At 35.9% G+C, this 26,605-nt stretch overlaps 1 protein-coding gene across 1 annotated transcript in view; it reads right to left on the bottom strand.

The window, feature by feature from the left end:
* The window catches only part of DNER (delta/notch like EGF repeat containing), a gene marked incomplete at its 5' end in the record, with an annotated part of 116,095 nt that overhangs the window by 48,763 nt on the left and 40,727 nt on the right, over positions 1-26,605 (bottom strand). The window contains 3 exons of the mRNA XM_083868801.1: positions 5,249-5,415; positions 7,837-7,931; positions 18,669-18,968. Of these exons, the coding sequence (XP_083724927.1) occupies positions 5,249-5,415; positions 7,837-7,931; positions 18,669-18,968 (562 nt within the window). The remainder of the gene's footprint in view (positions 1-5,248; positions 5,416-7,836; positions 7,932-18,668; positions 18,969-26,605) is intronic.

The raw sequence follows: 26,605 nt of genomic DNA, 5'->3' as shown, positions 1-26,605 counted from the left end.
GAAATGGAGGCAAAATATTAATGCCCAAGTATTTATTTTACTATTTTTCTGAAAGAACTCCTACCATTACTGCTTCAGCTTTGGCCACACTGAGGCAGAAAAGCTATTTTTCCAACATTTTTTCATGAAAGCTGATAAAAAGATCTTTTTTCAAGAGAAATAACATCCTAACAGCCATGATAGAGACCTGAAAACATAATTTCATTTTTTAATGTTGTTAAGAGAAAGAAAGGAAATAGGCTGCATGCACACAGAGTCAGCATTGCCAGCTCCACCTTCTACATTATGCCCAAAACCACTTCTTAAAAATAAGTAATAATTATAAAACAATCATATAATATGCAGTTTTGTCTTGGTATGAAAACAAAAATGGCATAAAGATATGTCGGGGGGGTTTAGGTCAGATATTAGGAAAAGATTTATCATCCAGAGGGTGTTTGGGCACAGAACAGGCTCCCCAGGACAGTGGTCATAGCACTGATCAGAGGCTGACAGAGTTCCAGAAGTGTTTGGACAACACTCTCAGGCACGGGGTAGGACTCTTGGGGTGCCTTGTGAAGGGCCAGGAGCTGGACGATCCTGATGGGTCCCTTCCAACTCAGCTTATTCTCTGATTCCATGAATTATTACTCAATCTCCAAATTCATTAAAAAGAAGCTATGGATATTTTGTGTCCTAGCTGTTAACTGGACTGTTAAATATGAGCTGCTATCTGTACAGCCATACAGGTGCATATATATAGCAGTTTTCCAAGCAGACTGGAAACTGTGTGAAATTAGACCTGCCTGACTGCAGGTCTGCCAGCCACAGGTGTACCTTTGGATAAACCTGAAGCACAGAACTGTTGCCTTAGTAAACAGGTATATTAATTTAGTGCCAGGGTAAATTAACTGACTCGTGCAGAAGCAGATGGTGTACAATCACCGTAAAACTTCTAAAATGTGAGCATTAAAAAAAAGAAATGTTTTAATGCTTTTATTCTATATTGGGTTGGGCTTTTTCGGTATTTTGACAGCAACCTATGTTCTCAAAATTAATGTTCCAGTTCTCAGTCAGAGCATGATAGAATGCTTGGATAAAAGAGAAGCATGAAACAAATCATAAAGATTTTTGCGGTAGATGCCATACAAGCTAAGAATGTCCTTCAAAGCCCTTTAAAGGCCTTTTTTATTTTTTAAAGAAAAATCTTAATGCATCATTTTCTCTCAAGACAGCTATTATTTAATCAATTCAGTAAATCTTCTGCATTTGCAACAATCTTGAATGGAAAAATATATCCACATTCCAAAATCCAGTATATTATTCCCTGAAAGAGAGAAGTGCACAGTGCTGGGTAGATTAGATTTCCCCAAAACACATAGCAAGCAGCACTTTCAACTCACCCCAGAGATCCCCAGCTGTAACCCATTAGCATTCATGAGAACTTCTGAAAGACTCCTCCACCAACTGAGGGTGCATCAGGGAATTCTTATCTCACTTTTGCAGACTTGTAAAATGTACTTCATCTGATTTCAATTTCTCAAGATATATTGCAATGAAGAATAGGTGTGTGACTCTAACAACGTAAAGTTTTGCCGTTAACTCATTTTCAAATGTTAGCCTAATACCATTACTGCAAGCAAAAATATATGAAGATACAGAAATAAAACAAATACTGATGAGACATTTTTTAAATATCATAAATAGTTTATGCAGGAATCACTCATTAACTTCAAAGAACATTGGGGCAAAGAGTATGAATCTAGAAGTCTAATTAATGGAAAGCCTGCCTTTTACTTCAACAATGTTTTTTAATATTGAATCTCTTATTTAAAGACACTATTAAATCCCTCCTGCTTCCCTTTCTCACTGTTTCTTGGGCCAATCTTGATGCCTACCCATAGCACTCCACAGAATTGATATTAAAAACATTTCCTGTTCAGAAATGCCCTTGATTAAACATCTTTTATTTAAATCTCAGTTTCAGAAGAAACATTGTTGCTGCAAACCAGGAGCAGAGACTAACACTCACCTGGCTTGTCCTACACACCAACCACCTGGTGACCACCTGTCTAGCAGTAACCTGCAACTGAAAGCCACCAGCACCTTGGCATGGCCCATCTGCTTCATCATACTCCTAATCCACACAACTCACCTTCTCACTTCAAAGCCTGAACCATATTGGGGTTTCTTCCCCACTAGCTAATAAGTGCACTCTAATAAAACATAAATTATTTTAGAAGATTGGCACATGTGTAGTAGCAAATCTTACAGAGAAACTCTTTAAAAATCCTCTGAGCAAAGCACGGAAGGAACGTGTTACAGAATGTCCAAGCCAGTCTTCTGCTGGCCAGGGCCGGGTAAATGCTGTAATTAAACCACTTAATCATGCTGCATAATCACAGCACCACCCCTCTGTCCCTGCACTGCAAGAGACTGTTTGCAGATGCAGCAGCCATTTTCTAAACCCCATTACAGAACACAGAGTGCTCTTTTTGGGTGAGTTGTGCTACACTCTCCCCTTCATTCTCACACAGTGCAGGTACTGTCTCTGGGGTGAACAGCTCTGTGCTGACAGGCTCTATTTTTAGATCTCAGAAACAGCATTCTTCCCAACCTCTAAACACTGTGGCCTGAACCACATGATCAGCAAATCAGCACATTACTGCTGACTTCTGAGCCTTTTCAATCTTGTATAAGCAACTTTAAACTTGTGTCACCACAAGGTAAGACAAAAAAAATAATATTTCCCTAAATGTTTTATCTTTGACATAAATAACTTATTCACAAAGATTTGCAAGAGGCAATTATAGTGCCTTGCTGAGTAACAAAACTTGGAAGGAACACAGTGAGAAATGACTCAAAAAGGATGTAGATCAAAAAGACACACACACACAAAAAAAAATCAAACAAAAAAAACCCCACTTAGATCTTCCTCATTTTTCTTTTACAGTTCTAATTAGAAATTTTTTAAAAGATTAAAAAAATGCCTTTATACAAAATTCACCAATGAAGAGAAGAAACCTTTAAAATCACATTTGAATAAACAGAAAAGGAGTGAAGGAAGGAGGAGGAAATAATGTAAAATAAATGTATCAACTGACATAGTCCACAGCCTTGGTGTGTGACTGCTTACAGAAGCCTACAGCATTTTGTGGCCTTCTCATATCATCCTAGCTTAAATATAATCAATAAAAGCAGTGGCAACATTATTGGATTTTTTATATAAAATCAGCCACTTTAACTTATTGTACTTTAGAATAAACTTTTCATGTATATCAAGAATCATGGAAATTTGTCTATAGGAAAAACTTTATTCAAGTGACTTATTGAAAGCTAAATTATTAAAAACTTGTGAGGTATGTCAAATTGACAGACCTCTTCCACACATCTCAATCAAATCTGAAGGAAAGATCAAATTATTCTTCTATAAGCCTTGGCAGAATCATGGATTTCAGCTGAGTGAAGATAAAATTCATTTTCACACCAAATAACTAAGTTACTTTTTAAGTTTTACACCCAAGACTTATATTTCATTGGACAAAAACTGATGATGGGAAGCAAGCAAAATATTTCCATACAACTGAGAAGGAAATTCAGAGGCTCTTCCTTAAACTAAAATAATTCATGCCTTAATTTCAGCAGCTGGAAATTTTTACAATGAATTTCACTATCAAGACATTAAAAAGAAAGACCAAAGAAAGTATCAAAAACCACATGGAAGTAAAGCAAGAGGTCTTGGAATACTTGTACTGCATCAAATAAACCATTTTTATGAACTCAATCTCACGTTATACTCATCTAGGAAAAGGCACATTTTCACCTCATGTTACCCAGCACACAATAAGATTCAAAGTAAGAATCCCAGTGACAAAAATTCAGCTGTAGAGATGAGTAGGACAAGACAAACTACGAAAGAGTAACACAATACATATTTCAGTTATCTAAATTATAACCTGTGCTGCATGGCTTGTACAGTCAAGTGGAGCCTTCATAGAGCAACTTGGGCCCTCTGCTTCAGAGCCCAGACCAAGCTGTGCCTTTAGGCATTTTCACCACTGCATAAAAGCTACCAATTATCCTGTCTTCAGGATATTTTTATCATACGTTAACTACCAAAAAGCAAATGCAAAAATTTATTCCGGAGACATGAGCGGATGGTTTTAACTCTGATAAATAAAATGCAAAACAAGATTAAAAGGGAAAAAAAAGCCTGAAACTAAGTATCTTAGAAGGAATAATAATATTAAAAGAAAGAAAGTGGAAAATTGTTTGAAGGAAATAAATATCACTAAAAGAAACCACTGATGATAAGAATTAAATTATTCAACTAACAACCTTTGAGCAGTATCTTGGGAAAGTGATAGCTGAAAAAGGAGAGAAGGTACTACCTTCTGCATTTGGGGATTTTCTGTATTAGCTACACACTTGGAACTTTTCCCAGTGTCTCTACATCAGAATGTACTTAATTTTACATTTATTAGCATGGTAAGTTTTCAAATAACAATTGTGGCAGCTTATAGTTCCTGTAAAAATATACAGCATATCAAGCAGATAACAATAAGTGCTGTTAGTACAATGACTTTGGTTTCATATCACTAGTATAATAAAACATCTGCCCAGAAATCTCAATTTAATTAAGTCTATTGTGTTTATGCATAAATATAGCATTAATTCTGTGTTATTTCCCATACCCTTAAAAATAATATAACAGGCTATTTTCATTATACTCCTTCCACAAAGATGCTTAACATTTAATTGCTGAGTGAAACAAATAGTATATTTCTAAGGTTCCCTATTCACAGAGACAACACTAGAAGATAAAAAAATAGAGCAATTAAACACTCTTAAAATATAATAGGAAATCTGATCTTGTAATATATTTTTTCAATTTTTCTGTCTACAGGCTTAAGCCTCTTCACAAAGCATCCCATGACACAATACCTAACAAAGAAACACCTCAAGCATTCAATTATACCCTGGAGCATTTGCCAAAGGCTTATTAAAATAGAACATATAAAATAACTTGCATCATCTCAAAGTATCAGACAAAAATGAGCTGTAGATTTTAAAGTGAATGGTGCCAGCTGTGTAAGAATTTAGTGTAGCTCTTGTCTGGTTTGAATGAACCAATGTCTGAAACATGGTCCCAATATCCCATCAGGATCTTTCAGCACTTAAAGGAATTAGTCCTTTGTTCCTCTGCATGCTGAGTAAACCATCAGCTGTCACCTAGGGGTGATGGACAAAATATCAGCATGTTACTCACCAATAAAGTAGTTGTTCCCTAATGCAAGCATTTCTTCAGAAAGCACAAGTCCACCCAGTGCCTGGAGAAGAGTGACACTTCTGCCATCAATAAGTGAACACTGCTTAAATCCAGCGCTTGTGACCTTCCAGAGCAGGATGAGAGAAGCAGTAGCATCTTGCCTTATTCTAAGGAAAGAAATTATGAGAATATTTGCACTGAGGGAAATCAGTGTAATCAGGAAGTACATCACTGTAGAACTGAACCTTAACAAAGATGGGAAACTTAAATCTAGCAAGCATGGAATTAGGAAAAATCCTGAATGTCTTTAGCGTGTCCACAAAACTTAAAAATGCTTCAGTTGTAAGATTTGCATAATAGTTTATGTAATAGCAGATTAAATCATACAGAGTCCCAATTTCTGATACTTGAAGGTCACCATCTTAATGCCCAAGGAAAGTTTTAGATAAATACCACATAATAATAAATATATCCTTATAAAGAATCCTTATTCAGTCTTTTCATTTCTGCCTTTTTGAGTAGCACCTCCATCCTACAGTGCCATCATTTTCTGCAGCTGAAGTACATCCAGCCCTGTTGTTTACTGAAGAACATTCAATGTTCGCTCAATACTGGGAGACAGATCCTGGTAAAAATCCTCATTTGCTTGACATACCAGATCGAAGATTCAGGACAGTTTATTCTTGTAAATCAAATGAGTCACGTAATGCTCCCAAGGTCACTGAGCCCGTGGTGCCTTCCTGAATATTGACAGGTTGGATATAAAGCCTACTACTGCATCTACACCGTTGGCTCCATTAGGGACCTACATTATGCCAGTCTTTGTACTCCCAAGACACTCTTCTTCCCTACTCACCTCCATACAAAAACAATAAAAATCTGTCATATTTCTGGTAAGGTCCCAAGTATTTGCATTAATTTCCTGTGAAGGAAATTCCTATGAGTTTGAACAACCCTCTAAAAATACAAACACAACTGCATCCAACTGCTAAAACTGATCATTTTCTCCTGCTGAAAACAGACCTCCAAATACCTAGAGATGAAGATCTCTTCCACAGTTTCCTGTACTGAAATTGTTTCAATCCTGCTAAAAACACAAGATACTTTATCTCTGGTGACTTGTTATTTGATTTCAAAACAAGAAAAGCGAAGTTTTGTAATCATGTGAGATGGAAGTTGAAAAAAAGTTGCAAGTAGCTTTCAAAAGAAGCAAATGTTTTACAGTATTGGCACCCTCTTTAAGAACAACTCCAACTGCTACTCTTAAAGCTGATTGTCTCACCTTTAGAAGAGGATAGCAACTAGTTTCACAGTTTAGGTGTCATATGACAATCAAAACAAAATCAACTTATTAAACTGAAATTATTTTCCTTTCACAGATATCCATTGAATCAGGTAAGTTACTTGGGCTTTTAAGATGGTAAATGAAATTAAATTAAATTGATCTTGACTTGCACTAATCCACCCAGGTATAAAACTCTACTAAACATGTAAATTATCAAAACTGACTGTGTACTCTGCAAACTCTTTTAAAACAGGGTTTCTCCACCAAGGCTCTTAAATAGAACTTTAGAATCCACAAATGCAGGCTTTTTCCTGATTCCAAGAAAAGACACTTGTTTGCTTTCAGATTCCAGCCAGCCAGGGCATCCACACTCCCAGATCTCCCTGACTTAGGCTTGAGGCTCATGAATGAGCACAATTCAAAGCCTGTGGGAAGGGTGGGACAGCCCCCACGTTTAACAGTTAGTGCTCCAAACTGTCTGCAACTTGTCTGCTTGCATCACTTTGTTTTTTCCTGTGAGCATGGCCTTTTCTAACAGAAACATGGGATTCTGAAAGATAAGATGACAGTATGAGAAAAGTAGGCTATTTTGAGGAAATCTAAGTCAAAAATTGCAGCAAAGCTGTGAGCCAGAGAACTACGTTGGCAGATTTTTTCTTTTTAATAACATTTCCAATAAGAAAATGCCTCAACCCAGCTGACAGAATCAGATCTTTCTAGGAAGTCAGTTTCTGTTAATTAAATGTAACAAAACAACTATTTGATCCAAAAAGCATGATTTTGAAATATTAATAATAAAATATATTCAATTTTTTTTAAGAAACATTTTTTTAGGACACACAAAGATTTCACAGCTGATGATGATACCCAAAGCAATAACCCAGAAACTAAATACCAATGCGCAATATACATACACTTCTATAAACAATAATAACACTTTCTATCAGCAAGTTCATCTTGAGATTAAAGGGAGAAAAAGTGTTCACTGCACAAAGTAGAAAGGAAATGTCATATCTCCTCCAAACTGACATCTCCAACACATCTGTCCTAATTTCTAACGCATTCTGATAACCCAGAGACAGCTTACATGCTTACATCTTCTAAAACATTACATATGTGGGAGAAATTATGCCAAGCAAAGAGCTGTCATGGCTCTGCTACATGCTTGAAGTCTGTCTGAATTCTCTCATACTCTTTTAATCATTTGACAAATTTGGCTATCTGAAAAGCTGTTGTCTAAAATATCCAGTCAAAGGAAAATAAAAGTGCTTTTTTATTTCATCACATATAAGAATATTCTCACTTTATTGATGTATTCTGTGGAACTTCAAAGGAGATAAGCCGGCCTCCAGCAGAAGTATTGGAACTGGCATTTCCACAAGCCACATCTGGGGTTATCTGAAAATAAAAATAGCTTTATTTAACAATAAACCATAAAATCTGACTAAAGAAAACATGAAAGATTTTTTTTTTACAATGACACTAATAGTCCAGCAGTCATCTTCTAAAAATCCTCAGGAACATTCCCTGAAATGTTTATGCTGCCAACAATGGTGCTGGAAATTCATGTAACTATCCTTTTCAGGGTTTTGTTTTAACAAAAAATTCCTGCACAAAAGTGTGAACTTTTAAAGGCATCTTCTTTTAAAAGAGAACATATTTAGAGAAAGATTAATAGTTTTCTGGTCTTTTAGAATAATAAATAATTCTCTAACATTTGCTACATCCAAGAAATAGTGCATCATTAATTTATGCACTAGTGAAGGATTTATAGTAACAAATACAGGCCTTTCTGCTATATTTGAAATGTTTCTTTCCAAACACAGGTTTCCTTTCAAAAACACTCTCCCACTTCCCCATTACTATTCTGTCCAAGTAAAAATGCTTGACCAAACAGTGCTTTCAGATGGAAAAGAAATGATGATCACAGTGAGAGTGAAAGGATGAGTTTGCCAAATCTAGTGATAGACTAGGCATAGAAATCAGTTACTACATCAGCTAGATCCAGACACCAGACCAGGTGTCACACAACACAGGAATCACAGAGACTCCTTAATTATTCAGATCTTCAGAAGGAGTCATTTCCTAAAGACAGTTTGAAAATTATTACTGTTTCCAAGGGTATATTTATTTCAAATAAGTAATACTTTATGTAGCATAATTCAGTCTAATACTTAATATTATCAGAAGTTTTAAATAACTTTTCATGTATCTTCATCAACTTGCTTATGAAATGTCACACTGGAAAAAAAGAACAACAAATCAGTTTAATCTTCAAATTTCTAGGCAGTTTGCAATGCTATTCTTTCAGCCATTGAGAATGTTTGCAAACTTTTTACATCAACTTTACTGAAAATGCAAAAATGCAACCTGACACACTTCCATGAATTAATCTTACATCAAAGCAAAAGCCAGAATAAAATTTGTAAATTTAAATACAATTCAAATTCACATTTTAAATATTGCATGAATGTAACAAAACACATGTAAATATATGAACAAAAGAAATCCAGAATATGATGCAAGTAATAACTTTTAGGACACTCAGAGCTTATCTTGTCTCAGGCAAGACAAATACTCAGTATTCACATTTCCCAAGTGAATGATTTCCCAGTGTCTAGATTACTCAATTCATTATTGAATTCCCTGGTGTATATAATATGAATATATATAGTCCATGAAAATAAAATGAGATAGTATTTTATTGTAATTTTGAAAAATGATAATATATCCATTGCAATTTTTAACTATGTGAAGTCATAAGTATGGACCTAACAGTCAAAGTACAATGCAGCCAAACTTAGTTTGGCTAACACTCTTCTTTTTTTATTTGCCAACATTTAAACTTTTTGTGTCTTTGAGAATCTGCATGCCTACTGGAACAAGGGGAAAAAAGAAATAAGTATCTCTATTCTCATACAGTTTTATACTATATCTAAAATACATTTGTTTTTATAGTATTTATATAGTTTTACAATTTCATGCATCTATTACCTTGGAACATAAGGGGGAATTTGTAATTTAAGCATTTTATTTACCTTACTGCTTAATATCAGAAGTTTTTAAAGTAAAAGGTATTGATGTCTTTGCAACTAGAATAAAAATAAAAGAATGATAGAAGCAAGAGCTGAACAAAGTGGCTGCAGAGAAAGACCTGAGATTTAACCTTCACAAAATGGAAAAAAACTCCAAACAAATAAATACTCTACTTTGCAAACACATCAGAATTTAGGATTACTCAGCAGGAAAAGCACACATAGGAAACATTGCAATGATAATTAGAAGAATGAAGGCAAAACACATGATTTTGACTCTTCTATGAAGAGATCTTTAGTGTTCAATGTATTTCTCTAGGAACTCCATTTGTAATTGGCCCTGACTTCCTGCTCTAAGAATCTGGTAAAATAACCATCTAAACCAGTAGGAGCTAAACCCAGGATTTTACAACAGCTGATTTTTTTTTTTAATATATTAACAGTTCTGATATTTGGATAAGACAAAAAACATAGGAAGAAGCAGAAACTCTCATAAGGAAAAAAATGGTCCCAGCAGTGTCCTATTTCAGACAAGTACTGTAGAGACAAAAAATCACAGCTTTGACACCTGAATTAAGAAACAAATTGCAGTTTGGTCACGGATGTGAGATATTTTTATAAAGATTTTTAAGTGTGTCTCTTTCATGTCTTAACAGAGCACTGCAAAACTGAACTACTGAAGAATGAGGGCAAAGAAAAGCAATATATTACAACAATAAAGGACACTAAGAAAACGAAAACAATCTGTAATTTTCACTCTCAAAAAAACCAGGCTGCTAGAACTGGTAGGAGATATTTAAAACTGAAGTCACTGAGAAACATACTTCAATGATTTTCAGAGGACAAAATAAATTTCATTCCTAGTCTAAAGTTAAAAATACAGAGTACGTATCTAATGCAATTTAAAGACAATCAAAAAAAAACATAACATAACTGTAATGACATCCAACACTTCTCCTGCAACATTTAATAATAGAGAAACATCAGGACAGCGAGAAGATTCTTGGGGAACAGACTTACAAACATTTACACAAATGATGCAGCTACTTTAAAAATAGTTACCAAAGAAAACAAAACCTTCATACACCCTCCAGAGTCTAAAGCATGTTTAGGAGCTGATTACAAAGATAAGCTTCTGTGTCAACAGAGAATACATTCAGGACTGTTCTTCAATACCTTATTTAGAGTTTAAAATTGTTGAATATCAAATTGTTGACAGTAAATACAGAACTCCTCTTTACATAAATGTTCCATAAGTTTGCATCTAAATCATGTTATATTTTTACATAAAATACACATAATACATAAAAACTGTATTTCTGCTTCAAATGCTTTTAGAATTTACATAGGTAAAAGAGCAGCATCATTTAGAAAGCAAGAATGAAATCTTGAGAGTTCTTACTCCTACCATCTTCACCTGGGCCTTAACGAGACAGTAATGATTTTGTTAGATTTCCTTACCAGGCCATGGCAGTGGTATAGAAGAGACTGCAAAGAAAATCAGGGCTGGTACCTAAGAGAGCAACAGACTGTTCTTCCCTATTACAACTTTTCTGAAGAAATTAAATAGCATGAGTTAGACAGATACTCTCCTGCCTTACAAAACCAGAATAATGAGATATACACTTGATTCAACAAGTGCTGAAATACATACATAAATCCCAAGGCAATATCTTTACATGAGTGAGTGCCTTTATTACTTTTCTAAGTGTACTAGACTTTAATTCAATAAGGCTAAGAAGAGGAGCATACAGACTCTGAGTCTACATCTATGCAGCCTCTCAGTGCTGAAATTAGTTCTCTGAAGATAGCTATTGTATATGAAATTTCATAGTAGATTTCTTGAAAAGTTGAGCAGACATTTGTAATTCTACAAGGCCTTATCAACACAGGCAGACTAATCCTGACAGAGCAAAATCCAACCCTTCTGCTTCTGTGATATGTTTGCATTTCTTTTGTATCTCAACCCCAAGTTCACAGAATGGTAGAAGGCTTTTACTTCTTGCAAAATATGCCACATTTTTCTCAAATTTAAAAGTGGTTTGTACATTGAATGGCCAAATTCATATGGGCTTTAAAAAGTCCTCACTACCCTATTAAAAAGGTATTAATAAATACTTCTGAAAACCAGCAGATAGTTCCAAACAGTGGAGGAGGTTGCCCAGGTGTCTTGTGGACTTTCCATCCTTTGAGTTATTTAAATCTCAGCTGAATAAAGTCTTGAGCAACCTGCTGTAGCTGACCCTGCTTGGAGCAAGGGTTTTAACTAGAAAAAATCCAGAGGTGTCTTGAACCTTCCCTACACTGTGATGCTGTCAGTGAAATTCACCCCATGATCCAGTTGCCTATTAAGTCTTTACTATTAATTGCTGTTGTAATTTCAGTGACACTACAGCTTTCACTAAACCCACTCAGTGGGGTTTAGTGAAAGTGCTTCTTTTGAAAATATTCCCAAATTACCACAAATAAGTATATGTGCATGTGTGTGCACACTCAGGCACACACACATACCTGTGACTCAGGTACTTTCCTCCTGTTCTGAGAATATTCTCTTTGATCAATCTCGTGTTGTCTCATCTCAAAAAGCTGTTCTCCCATTTTTACCTCCTAATGGGGCAATGGACAACTGCATGGATTTGCAGCCAGAGCAAATTGGGGCAAATTAGTCTGGAATTAAACAGAATATATGAACACACATGATTCTTGAACTAAATAAAAAAGATGGATACAAGCTCATCCTACAACAAAGATCTGTGCTTAAAAGTTTAAAAAAAAAAAAAAAAAAAACCAAAAAAAAAAAAAAAAAAAAAAAAAAAAAAAAAAAAAAACTAAACTAAAATTCAAACATATTTGAAAAGACATGTTATGGAACCAGTGAGAAAACAAGTTTTTGAGAAAAGCAAGGCTGTGTTCTGGGGTGGTACCACATGACAACTGGTATGGTCATTAAAAAAGAAAACCTTTAAGTTCTTCAGTAGGGCAGAAACTGTCATGACAAATGCAGTATGAGGAATGGTCTTGTAAATGCTAGTTCTTTCAGATTTTCTTCCAAGGAATTTCATATTAAATTTCACCTCAATAAAGCAAGTTTCATAATGTGCAATTTTGGCTTTTCTGAACATATAACTACTTTTGTATCAGAATAAGGCCTGCAGGATTTATTCTCTTCTGACACTGTAAGTGTGGCAAAGAGGTATCCCTTATTTTCTAAGAAATAAAACATGTTTGGGATGTTATATTCTTCCTTATGCAACAGAAAAACAATATATGAAAGAAATAAAACAGGTTAGATCCTAACTATAGATCTTGAACAGCTGTTGAGAAATAAAAAGTGAAAAGAGAAGTAGGAAAATAAAAGGCAACAGAATAGAAACATAAGAGAGGGGTCTAGTACTATCTACTTTTTGTCAAAATGTCAAGCAACAAAGCAGGATCATTTCTAGCACAGAAATTGAACTTAAAACAAAATTCTAAAAGAAAAGAAAAAAAGCAGTTTCAGTACCCTTGCCCCGTAGCACAGAAAAACTACTGCTTCTGAAAAATCTAGTGTCATTTAGCTTAACCTCTCCACCACTGAACTTGTTTCTTCTTAGATGGAACAATGCTTGAAAGAAAACCAGAATAGAAAGAAAATCAAGGTTTATTTCTAACATATCTCACTAGTGGGAGAGAAAAGCAAGTGTTTAGAGTAGTAGTACTCTAAAGTCTAGTGCCTCTCTGAAGAACACCAGGGGGAGACTGACAGACTGAATCCAAAACCAGCATCAGATGAAGAAGCCTTACCAGTTATTGCAGCACTGAAAGCCGGGGTAAGGAAGGCTGCACATCCACCCAGTGAATTCTGTTGCTGGCAGTCAGTTTCTTTGCTCATATGAGCAAGAGTCACTTTGCAGAGCCAGCAACCACAGCACCAAGAGAATGCAGCACATTCCAGTGTGCAACAATCCTCCAGATAACATCATTAAAACTTGGTTATCAGAGACTATCAATGCAAACATCACACCAAGAAACAGATGCATCAGCAGGCACAGGAGGCTCTCTTACACAATAACAGATTACCTGGATTATCATATTAGCAAGCTGCCTTCTCGTCTCAAACCATCCACCAAATTCACTGTCAGCTTCATAAAATCTGACATTCAGTCTGTGCTGGTTTGGGCTGGGATGGAGTTAATTTTCTTCATAATAGCTTGCATGTTGCTAGGTTTTGGACTTGTGATGAACACAGGGTTGATAACAGAGATATTTTAGTTATCACTAAAATGTTCATACAGCACCTAGGCCTTCTCTCTTTCTTAGAGCGCCCTACCAGCAAGTAAGCTGGCAGTGCTGAGGGAACACAGTAGGACAGCTGATCCCATCTGACCAAAGGGACATCCCACACCACAGGAGGTCATGCTCAGCAATAAAACTGGGGGTAGAAGTTGGCCAGAGCTACTGTTGCTCAGAGAATGGCTGGGCATCGGTTACTTGGTGGTGAGTAATTTGGGCATTACTTGTTTTGTTCAGGTTTTTCCTTTGCTGTTTTCTATTTCTCCTTTTTTAAATTATTGAACTGTCTTCATCTCCCCCTGAGTTGTCCCACTTTTACCCTTCCAATTCTCTTCCTCATCTCACTGGATGGGGCAGTGAGCAAGTGGCTGTGTGAAGCTTAGCTGCCCATCCTCTCCTTAGATCACAGCAGAGTCATTCAATAAAGATTACTTCCATAAACAATTAATAGTCATTTATTATTCCAGAGTCTATGGAGCTGTTCTGAAAAGAAAGGTAAACACTGTGTAAACGATTTCATTGAGCAAAAATTCCACAGAATCAAATCTTTGCATGCAGTTTATGACCTCAGGTCACTGGAGGGTAAGCTGGGACATAAACTTCAACCGAAGATTGTCAAGTCAGTTATAGATATTTCTACACAAAAACACTGAAAGGCAGTAAATACATGAGGCTTGGCATTTTTTTTCCTTTTCTTTTTTTCCTCTTTTTCCCTCATACTCTCTAGGACTTCAATACAGGATGATTCCTGAAGGAGTAGTTAAATGGATCCAGATATTTTTCAAAAACATCTCTGCATAACCAAAATTCCTGACCACAGCCACCAATACAGCTTCAGAAGAGAAGACCTTCAGTGTCTTGATGTAACTGTACTCACTAGAATTTCTGTCTTAAAGAGCTTTGATTTTAGGAAACCTGGTATTTATGCTAATCTATTAAACATGATTTAGTAATGGAATGTAATAAACTGAGGTTTGTATGAACTTCACATAAGTTTTGCTTAAGCATACTGAGCTTTTAGAGACATTTAGGGTTTTATTTAGAAAATAAATATAATAAAGATAAGCACCTATCCAGAGATGCTTACATCAAGCTGTCTATGAAAATGGTGTTTGTATATAAACAAAAAGTTCCGTAAACTAATATCGTAGAGATGAGAGTTAGCGGAGTTATAGATTTATCCTAGAAGAAAGCTAATATTACTCTACCAAAATCTGTGCTTCCTTCATTCTCCTTATGTGATTGTAGAATATCTTTTTTCTCAGAGTAAAAGAAAAATTATAGAGATTTCCAAAACAAACATTATATACAGTTAGAAGAGCTGTCCTAATTCCAACTAAAATCACACACATTCCAGCACCTTAAGAGCAATCATAAGAGGGAATGCCAAGAAAATAGGGTAAGAAAAGAGCAAGCATATATACTCCAACCTTCACCCATTTCCAGGTCAAAGATTTTCCTAAGATGTCATTTCTAAGGATCAACTTTCTATTCTGTATTTAGCAATCTCAAATGGATCTCTCTTCTGCTTTTGTTCAGATTCTGTTCTGTTCCACCTTCTGCACCCATACCATGCTTTGACAAAAAAAAATGCACAAACATTTAGCAACACATAAAGTAGTCAAGACTTAAAAGTTCCTGTTTCAAGAATATGCTTAGGGAATAATTCTGCCATTGCTGCAGAGCAGGAACAGTCTCTTTTAGGATTTTAAACCTGATTCAGCCACACTCCTTTTAAAGGCTTGCAATTTACTGACTAAGGACACATATAAAACAAATGCTGTCCCCACTGCAAGGGGAATTAGAAGTTTATTGTAGCCTCTAATCATTAGTTCCAAACCCTTGAATCTGAGCACAAAATTGCAATATAAATAGAAGGTTAGACTAGGACTCACATGCTCAGCATTCTAATTTCTGGCTGCGCACCTGGCAAATCACTTCACTGCTCTGTGCTTCAGCATCTCAGTCTGTAAAATGGGAATAATACAGCTGATTTCCTTTGAAAAGAATTTCAAGTCTATTATAAAAAGCTGTATATAAGAGTATGGTATACTGCTATTCTTACAGTTGATTTTGTACACTGAAACCCTTGTTAAATCCATTAATTGCGTAGGATTAATGAGATGGTTTCTTTTTCCCTCCATTACTGGCTAATAAATATCTCATATACACTATAACACAAAAGATGATTGAACTGGGGAAATGTGGATTGTTAGTTGGATCTCTCTTACAAGGGGAACTGGTTGCTCCAAGTAGGAAAAAGAATTATCTTTCAATGGATGAGAACAAAGATAAATTTATATTATACAGAAGAGAATCAATTGAGAGAAAATATTCTTGCTTATGATCTATGGTTTTAGTCCTTAATCTGCACATCAAGAAAAGATTAATTTCTTATATGGAGACCTCTCTAAGAAATGAAACTGCATCCAAAGACATCTGTCTGTTACCTATTGGTACAAACACTACTGAGACAGTTCATCCCACAAGCAGTGCTAATTGTATCCGTGGTGTCCAAGGAATACAGAAAACCTGCCCAGCTGTAAGCACACATCATGCCTCCCCTAGACAGCTTACTTCTTTCATTCTTTGAGTTTCCCAAATTTCCCAGAAATGCTTTCATGGAAACTTCATCCTTACGAAATAGTGAGAGCTTTCACTTGGCAAGAGTCTGGCAAAATTTCTCTCTGAGACAAAAGGGTTTGAAGAACATTAATTCACTTCCAGTATCAATACAGGATAATTTGGAAAACAGACTGCCTTGGAAGATTTATAAAAAACAAAAAACAACATAGTGTCAGTATTTCTTGTCCTCTGAATCTCAACAAAGATAAAACCAGTACATTTTTGCAATACAAAACCTACAGCTACTTTATTCTGTTCCTTTTAAGAGAGTGAAGAAGGATCAAGCCTTGCAACATTCCTACAGCTATGAGGAAAGGTATTTTGTTATTAACACATTTTACTTTTGAAATCTCCACTAAAGAGGCTTTGGAACACAGACCTTCAAGCAAATCAACTCTCTTCAGTTAATATAGATCAGATACAACGTCTTGAATCAGCAACTGAAATCTCTTTGTTTCAGATAATCATCTATCTTGCTGTGACTTCCAAAGAACAAGGTAGAAGGTCATCACTGGAGAGCTTGTCAAAAATACAAGACCCATCACAGCATATTAAAAATGTATCAACACAAGCCATTTTGTAATAGGATAGCAAGTAATTTCCATGCTAGCGTTAGTCATGGAATAGCAATTGATAACCTATCTGTATTTCTCAGGTAACAGAAGATATGCAGAAGGGTGAATTTCAGCTATTGAAATATCCACTAATTAATCATCTGTTTGACTGAAATTCTTACTGAACCCACCTAAAATGCAAACCAGGCAGAAATGTTCCTTAGATAACAGCAGACCACAGATTGAGGAAGACACACCAGGGAAATCTGGTTCAGGGAAGAGCATGCCCTAAATTGATCAGGACATATGGACCACCCATGCAGAGATGAGGCTGCATTTAAACTAAGTAATAAGAGCAGATCATTGTTTGTTTCTGCTTCATTGCTCTCTCCAAACTCCATCCTTGGTGCCTGACATATGTTCTACTGTAAAATAATAGATATGGGAGATGGAATTCCAGGAAATAAAGCTGTATGCTCCAGACCTTGCCCAACAGCACTCCCACTGAAATGGAATACAGCCCTATCAATACTTATACCTCTGCTAAAATCTGAGAGTCATAACACCAAACTTATATTTTACATAGGCTGATTCTACTTTCAGAAAATTGATTAAATAAATTTTACAGTGGAAACATCAACAAATTTGTTTGGGCTAGCAAAAAGTAATGAAAAATACATTTGTTCCAGGATTAAACTCCTGCCTGCTCACTTTCTCATTATGTAGTATGGTAAACACCTCAGGAGAATCAAACTCATCAAAACATTTCAAAAAAGGATACGACTGATATTTTACCTATGTATCCCTGAATAAACTGAAATTAAATTATATTACAAGGTCTTTCTCAATAAGAAAAGGATGTTACAAAATTTCTAATTTTTCACCTACAGAAATTAAAATATTTTTTCAGCAACAAGTTTCATTATTCCTAGTGCTTGGTACTAAACTGATCATTACTTTAACAATAACATGGTTAAGTTTCATAGGGTTTTTTAATTTTTTCAGATACTTGAATCATGCAAAACATTTAAGCATTACAAGCAGGGCAGAGTACAACACAGTGGAAAGCAAAGATCACATTTCTTAAGGATCATATGTTGTGTCCTTTTCAGCTGTAGTTTTACCAGATATTGTTAAGTTTTGACAGAGATTTGTTTGTAAAAATTATAACAAATGTTTAAAATTTAAACATTTAAAAGTTTCCACCACTGTCATTGCATCCCTAGAGTTGTGCCCTGTGTAATGCATTAACTACCACTTTCAATTCTCAAGTAACTATGTTTTCTTAATAATGCAGGAACATGTAGCAAAATGGCAAATACCAAAAAATATATTAAAGGTATTGCTTTAACTTTTGGAATTTCCTAAATTTATTTGATGTTTGGAGATAGGGTGTCACACAATTGACTGGAAGAAACAATATGATCCCATTTTGAAGAGGTATCTAATAGAACACATTAACCAAATTAAGTCCATTACTCGTAACATGGGTTTCTGGTTTAATTTTACCAGCATATTAAGTCAGGGCAGAGATCACATCCTCAATTTTCTCATGAGGACATCATGAAACCACGCACCTACAACACCCCGAAAATAACACCTAAAAGTCTTTTTGTCAGTGAATTTTCACTTTGACAGAATCCTCTCACCTCTATTTCATCCCATTTGAGGTCCACAACTCTCTGTCCCGCCCTGGGCTGCCAGGTGGGGAGTGTCACGGTGGCCCTGGAGCGGGGCAGGGCGATGTCGGGCTCCAGGGTGGCGGCGGCGGGGCTGCTGTCCCGGGGTGAGGTGGCCTCTGTCCGTGCCCAGCCTGCAGGGCTGTGCACTGAGTGCTCACAGTTTGTTCCCCCAAAGCCTTCGCTGCACACACAGAGGTAGCCACCATCCCCGCTGCTGCTGCAGTTACCATGGTGACAGGGGTTGCTGGCACAAGGATCTGAAACAAACTGGAAAAAGAAAAAACCAAACATATCATATAGGTCAATTACTGATGGTAAAGGATTTATTTCTGAGTTTCAAAAATACCATAAAACAGGATTCTTCCCCCCTACTGTATTCATCTTCTGAACATATTTATGAACCAAACTCATCTTTGATGTATCTTCAAGGAAGTAAATTCAAAGGATTAAAGAAGAATACAAATTAATCTATATTAACTACTTTCCTCAGACCATTTATGCTAATTCACTGTTGCCACGTTTAAACAAAGAGATAAACAGAAAAAAGGAACGTTGCCACCATTGATTATCAGGAATTTTCAAAAACAGACTTAAAAGAGTAACCTATTCAGGGAAAACATCAGATATGTTGGAATTTAAGGGAGTAACAGGAATAGGAAAGGGCACAGCACTTGTACAGATCAGCAGGTTACGATGCAGCTCTGTGTGGTCAGAGCTAACCACATCACATAATCCTATTTGTGGACACAACTTCCTTTGTGAAAGAGCTGGGCCTTTTACCTACACTTCATTTTGTGGACAGAAGTTTCAGAATCCAATTCATTTGGGTGCTGAAAGCTAACAGGAATTAGAAAGCAGGGGCAAATAAAACAGCATTTCTAACAGCAGAGGACAAGACTAAGCTCTATGATGTAAGGGAAAAATGCTGTCTGAGGCTTGTATGCCTTCAATTTCTGTCTTGAATTTACCTACAGCTATTTTGTAATTTCTTATGTCATCACTGACTTTCAGTTTAAATGTCTTCACTTTTCTACGTTAAATTTTACATTCATAATGCATTTACAGAATACATCTACAGACTTTTCAAGTTTCATCTCCTGGAAAAATTAGCTGTACTTGCCCCATTTCCTTGGGGAGGACAAGCCCTTCCCTCCAGATGTGTTCATTTTTGCACCTGGGACTCCAAAGTTTAGCACTGCCTTTTGCAAAAGCATCAATACTTTTGCTTGTCCTGGAAACAGCTTCCTAGATAATACTGAAGAAATGCTTGCCTTAATGAGAGCTAAATCACACTGCTGGCTCACTGTCATCAACCAAGAGCATCAGGCACCTCCCTTCACTTGTCTTCACATCAAAGGGAAAACAGATCACTGGAATCAGACATTTCCTCATCTTTAAATGCAAATTTCTCCCAAGTGCTCCAATCCTAAAGGTTATTCCATTCTTTCCTGTACAATATTCCTGCTCTTCCCTGCATAAGCAATGCTTCGTATAATATTTCTCAGTAAAGCAGCACAGTTATTTATTGTTAAAGAGCTGATATAGTTATCTCAAGAATTACATAAGCCTTAAATATCATTAATGTAAAAAACAACTATTGGGTCTACACTAGGAATTTTACCTTCTCATTAATCCAAAGGTCTGTTGTCAGGGGCACCAAATTCTAATATAAAACCTCCTTATATAAAACAATACTATTCTTGACCTCAGCTGGATTTCTTTCTTTGGCACAAATTTTTGTATACCCCAGACTCTGTAATACTTTTGGACAGAAAACAGAGGGAACATTATTATGAAAGTTAATTCTGGAGACAGTCAATGATAAATGTCAGATTTTGTCCTGACTTATGTAGAAGGTTTAGAGGCCATGGAGGACAGTCCAAAATATATGGTCTATTAATTTATCTCGTGGTTTGGTCACAGTTCAGAATGTCATTTACTCTGCTTGGGGACACATCTCATACAGATAAGGTGACACATTAGACATCAGGGTCAAGCTCTGACTCTTCTTCATTTTTAACACTCAACTATATGGCAAGTTTATATATATACTTGACATATCAAGGAAGTATGGATTTTTATGTTCAGAAGGGCTTATCTCCTTAAAGTCTCTTTCTCCTGCAAATGAAAAGAATACCTAAGTTCTCCAAGAATAATTTCTAAATCTCTTCTCTAGAAAATAATATTTAAGTGACAGAAAAGAACAATTTTCAGGAAGGAACTAGTTCTGTTCTATGGTTTGTCAGTTACATTTTAAGCTTGCTCCACTGCCAAGTGCCAGAGATATTCACAGAAATTTTCTTTTCCTTTAAGAGTATTGAAGATAAAATGTGTTGACATGTGAACAAAGCCCAGTTCAAAAATTGTTCACAACAGTTTTTTCATATTCTAGTTTCTTGGACTAGCTCTGAGTTTCAAAGAACTGCAGATTTCCTATTGTTGGATAAGCTCTTTACTCATGCTTTCGCAATAAATCCAAATTCAATATAAGCCGATTTCATATTAGTAATTCAATTGTTCTTGTCACACCTAAAAAGTTAAGGTTATTATGTGCAGACCTAGTAACAAGAAAGAAAAAATAACATTTTCAATCACAAAGGGCACTTCCCCCATTATTGAATGCATCTATTCACTTTACAAGCACAATAATAAAAAACACTGTGTGATCCCTGCTATTTGATGCAAACTGATTTGAGCTTGTTTGACTGGAAACAGACGTGTTTAATTAATTATTAAGTCCTGCTCAGTGCTGCTCAAGGTGCTTTAGGAACCACCCCTACCCTTTCAGACATAGTGGAAGTGAAAATAATTAAAATGGTTAGATTAGATGAAAAATAAACAAAGATGAATAGATGTTGAACTTCAGCCAGGGACTTCCTCAGAACTTAGTTTTATGAAGCACTTCACAGGATTTTATCATCATTCTCATTCCTTAGTTACTAGCAATTCAAAAGCTTCTTTGTCTTTCAATAAGCCTATCAAAACAAATCAATGTCCTTTGTGCACAGGTTTTCTGTTGAACTAAAGAGTCCATTTTAATTATCAGATAAAAAGAGATAAGCAAATAAAATTGATTAATTTGTGTTGGTTGTGATGTTTCTGTGGTTTCTCTGGTCCTCACCAAGGTGGCAGCAATGGTTAGCCAAGTGATCTGAGAAACGTTTGACACAGCGAACAGCAAGGCTACATCAGAATTAAAGCTAGCAAAATTTCAAGGCTTAACCTTCAAGGAACTGTTGAAGTTCACAAAAAAAAAAAAAAAAAAAAAAAAAAACACAAACCACACCCACCAAAACAAAACAAAACCAAAACACCTTGGCCTCATAACTAAGAGCTGAATATAAATATACTGCAAGTACACAATTACAAGCTCCTTTCTTAGCCACTCCTTCTGCAGTTCACTGTATATTCAGAGACTATTGCACAGAGAAAAGAAGGCAGCCAGTAATATATAAAATATAAATATATAAAATATACAAATCCATATAGCCTGTGAATAAATACTAAATCAGTATGATCACTACTAAAAAGTCCAGGGTTGTTTTAGGTACAGAATTTCCATAATCACTATTAAGAAAGTATACTTTGTATTCAGGCCTCTTGTTTTCATCCCCATTTTTTCATTTAATAGTCTGTCTGTTTTTATAATACATCCCTTGACTAAATAGGCACAGCCAGCCGTTGCAGCTGACAGAGCCAAGCTAAAAAGCATAAAATTTGCATGCAATTACTATTCCATATGCCTGGACAATTGTAATCCCTGAAATATTTTTCCAATAGAATCCTAAGACAGATGCATACCAAGGTGCCCTTCATATCATAGTTAATTTTCCAAAGGCAGACTGAATATGGTATATACAAACAGGGCTTGTTTAAGAATCACATTCACAAACAGGGATTGTTTGCCAGCCAGTCCAATTGTTTCCTAAGGTTTCAGTTCAAGATAAAACACTGCAGGATGTTAATCTGCAAAATCTTTCTGCCAGTACTACTTGTGATGACACCAATTTGTCAGTTGATGCTCATTCACCTTCTCTTCAAAGTGGTTCTACTTGTTCCACCTGGAGACAATCCAGGTAAATCCTCCAGAGAACTCCAAAAATTAGAACAGTAAGTCTGAAGCCAAGGCTTCAGATGAGTTCCTAAACACTGTGCCAAACCTGTCCTCCACCTGCAACTCTCCTCTTAGATGTGTTAGTACAAAACTAATTTTTGGGTCAGTTTTTATTGCTGTTGCCTACAGCCACAGACAATATTACACCAGCTTGCAACTTCAGTAAAATATGGAAAAAAAACCCAGTAAATCCAGTCCTCATATTAAGAATTCAGCAGACTGTTTAAATTCATTCTACATAGTGAATGTTAACCTGTTAACAAAGCCAAGCTGCCACAATGATGTCTAAGGCTGATACATCTGTGTCCAGGAGCACTCAATACCTCTGAAACAGCCTGCAGATATTAAAAACTGACAGAGTCCAAAGTTTTCAACTTTCCATGGCTGCCTGAGATAATTCTTCCAGATACAGGGTAAGTTGTTGTTCTCAAATATGTAGAGTTATTCCAGTGGGTGGGACTTAGGTAACTTTTTCATGTGTTCTGGTAAAAAGAGATTTTAGGAGAAATTTAAATCAGTATAAGTAAAACTGGTTTTGCACCTATATTGCTGAAGAAATTCCCCAATACAGAAGCAAACAACTTCTCTCCCAGGTAAGATCACGGGAAGATCCACCACATATCGCCAGGATCAGACACGCCAATTTCAAGATTTGCATGGTACAATAAAAATTATGAACTTCTGGATACTTCAGAAAGAAAATAATTAAAACCTACCGTCTAAGCCATTATCTGTGTTTAATAAAGTAGGGGGGAGAAATATTTTTAAGTCCATCTGAAATATCATCTATTTTTGCATATGCATCAATTTATGAAGAAGAGATGGAAACACATTTAAATCTTTTACATAGTAGTGACAATAAAGATTATCTAAAAATATAATCTCTTTGAAAAAATTGTTTAATTATGTTCAAACTATTATTAAAATTTATTCTAATTCAATGCTTCACACTGTAAATTCTATTCCATCTCACATTAAATATTAGTGCCAACTATTAAATGAAAAGCAAGGAAAAAAGATTAATTTAAATTTTAAAACCCCCAGATGTTCCAAATAGTATCCACAGGAAAAGCATTGAGATGAGTATATCAAATAAATGCATTTCCTCCTGTGTTTGAGAAAAGACTGTCTTGAAACTGAATAGGACTCAAGCAACATATCTGGGTTCAATTTCTGGCTCTCCCAGAGACATCCTGTGTGAGCCAAGAACAGTCAGACTCCATCTCTGCCTCTTTCCAACTGGAAAATGGGGATTACCTTTCCTTCCTCACACTGCCTGTGTTGGCTGGTTAGAAAGCAATTTTTTTTCAGGATTGGAACCACAGAGAGAGAGGCAATAGGAACTCTCAAGCAGCATTGAAATACAAATAAATACAATCAAGAAATACATCCCTGTAGAGCGAGGCTAAATCTGATACCTGCAGCTATTTATTCAGGTTTGTTTCTTAGTCTTTCTTTTTTGCTTCTTTCTGTGGTCATTCTGGTTTCTTCTGAACAATTTTTTGCCTCAAAGAACAGAAGTGTTTACAGAATTATTCAGCAAATTTTAAAGTTAAGAAAAAATCCTAATTTATATTAACTCTTCTAATTAACCCATAATGAACAGGAAAACCGTCTTAATATTGCATCTTTAGACAGTATTCTTTATCAAAACAAGATTTGCTTCAAAACAGATATGCTGAAGAATACATTCATTTTCCATCTGTGACTGAACACAACAGAAATAAAAGTGGCCAAAAAACATTCTGACTGAGAGAGTCAGGACGAATGAGAGTTTTTTGTCACACGAGGATGTAAGAACGGAACACAATCAGCACCATGATCACACATGTACCACCACCTCAAATGCTGCTCCCAAAAAGCTGCCTGCTGTGTCCTTTGTGTGTGAATTTAAGGATACTCTCCATAAGTAATTCTCCTAGCACATGCACCAGGACACCAGAACACAATGACTGCCCGAGGGGGTGTGGTGACCACAGTGATCACAGCCAGTCCATACAGGAGTTGGGATGTCACAGTCTGGCAGAAGAAAGGATATGCCATCACGGTGCTGTTCCATACCACAAGCTGCCCACGGGCAATGAACCACACCAGTCTGAGACCTGAGTACCAGGGATTTAATAGAAAGGGCAAAGTAATTACAATATTACAAAGTAATAAAAAGTGCTTTATACAGAGGTCCTGGAAGCCAGAGCCATTGGAGATTCCTTTCCCATCCCTCAAAAATGTGTAAGCAGGACAAAACATTTCTCTATTAAGCTATGTCAGCTTCAATTACTAGGAGCTAGCTACAAGACAAAACTGGGATTAATCAAGATTTAGAAGGCTGAGGCCAAGAACTGTATCATACGGAAAACAGAATACAAGCAACTTCTTTCTAGAAGTAAACATTTACTCTTTTCATTTAGCAATTCAACTGCATGCCCAACCCATGAGGAAAGCTATCAATAAATCTAATAAAGTGTAACCTTCATCAGATAATTCAGAATATGGTTCTTTGAAACACCATTAACAATGAGAATTTGAGTTTCTTCCAAGCTGCAATTCTCATTCCATGATTTTTGAATATTCAGAGTAATGAAACTGCCAGTGAATGTAATAAATGGATATAAAACATTTTTTTTACTTCAGTGAAGCAGGGAAAAAATGCCTAAAGAAATTGTCTGTTTAATTGCGAACCAAAGCATGGCCGCCCAAATCTATTTGAGAAACCAGCAAACATAACAAGGCAGAATTTGAACAGCGTGATAGATTTTAAAAACTGAGCTCCAGCAAATGGCTGATTTACCCTTGTGTAATAAGTTACCAGACACCAACTGCTTTGCTCTACCTATCCTCAGGCACATTCTTACCTCAAGGTATCCTGAAATAACTGCAAAGCAAATTGAGATCACTTTCCCTCTCCCTCAGTGAAAGGAAAATATCTGCTTCACATTAATCACTGAGAACTGTCAGATATCAGCATGTACATAAACAATTATTGAGAAGTGCCTTACTTTTTTGCTCCACTTTTTTCATCATTATTCTTTTAAAATATATATTTGCCTTTCTGCTGTTGTGAAAGAATATTCCAATTGTTTGATATTTTTATAAACAGAGCAGATTTAACATTACATTCCAAGCAGAAAAGCTAAGCAAGTTTCCTGCATTTTCCAGCAACACCCATACTCAGCAAAGACACCTTCTCCAGAAACCAAAATGAAGTCAGGACACCTATCCCAAAGATGGGTCGACTACTTAAGACAAAGGATCTAAGAAGTACCAATAGATCTCTGAAGATCAGCATTGGTGTTTTTTACCTCAGAATCCTCTCATTTTACACTCACTGTGGGCTGGCACCCTACTCTAATTGTACTTGGGATCCCAGAGGTTCTCTCATTCCTCGTGGCAAAACTAGAGGGTAATTGTGAAGGCAAAGCATTACATTTGTCACAGTGGTACAATACACCAGTTTGTTTCGATCTTATGCTATTATTTCATTATTAAAATATCACACAGTGAAAGAATTAGCAATGGCATCTCTATTCTTAATATTGTTTTCCCTTTATAGAAGAAATTTTTCTTGAGCAACAGTAGGGTGCGCAAAATATTTTTATGATAGGACATTAAAATATGTAATGATATGAGAATTCGTAACATTTTTTGTTTCTACACTGAACTAGTGCAAAGTTGAAATTAAATAAATATGTTACCATATTTATCTAGAATACATTAATTGACCTAAAAAATGCAAAGTAGAATTCTATAAAAAACTACACAAGCAGGTTTCCACCTTACATGCAAAAGATTT

The sequence above is a fragment of the Zosterops lateralis genome (genome assembly GCF_965231275.1).
Source record: "Zosterops lateralis genome assembly, chromosome: 10".
Classification (NCBI taxonomy): domain Eukaryota; kingdom Metazoa; phylum Chordata; class Aves; order Passeriformes; family Zosteropidae; genus Zosterops; species Zosterops lateralis.
This window is presented reverse-complemented; position numbering and strand designations above follow the sequence as displayed.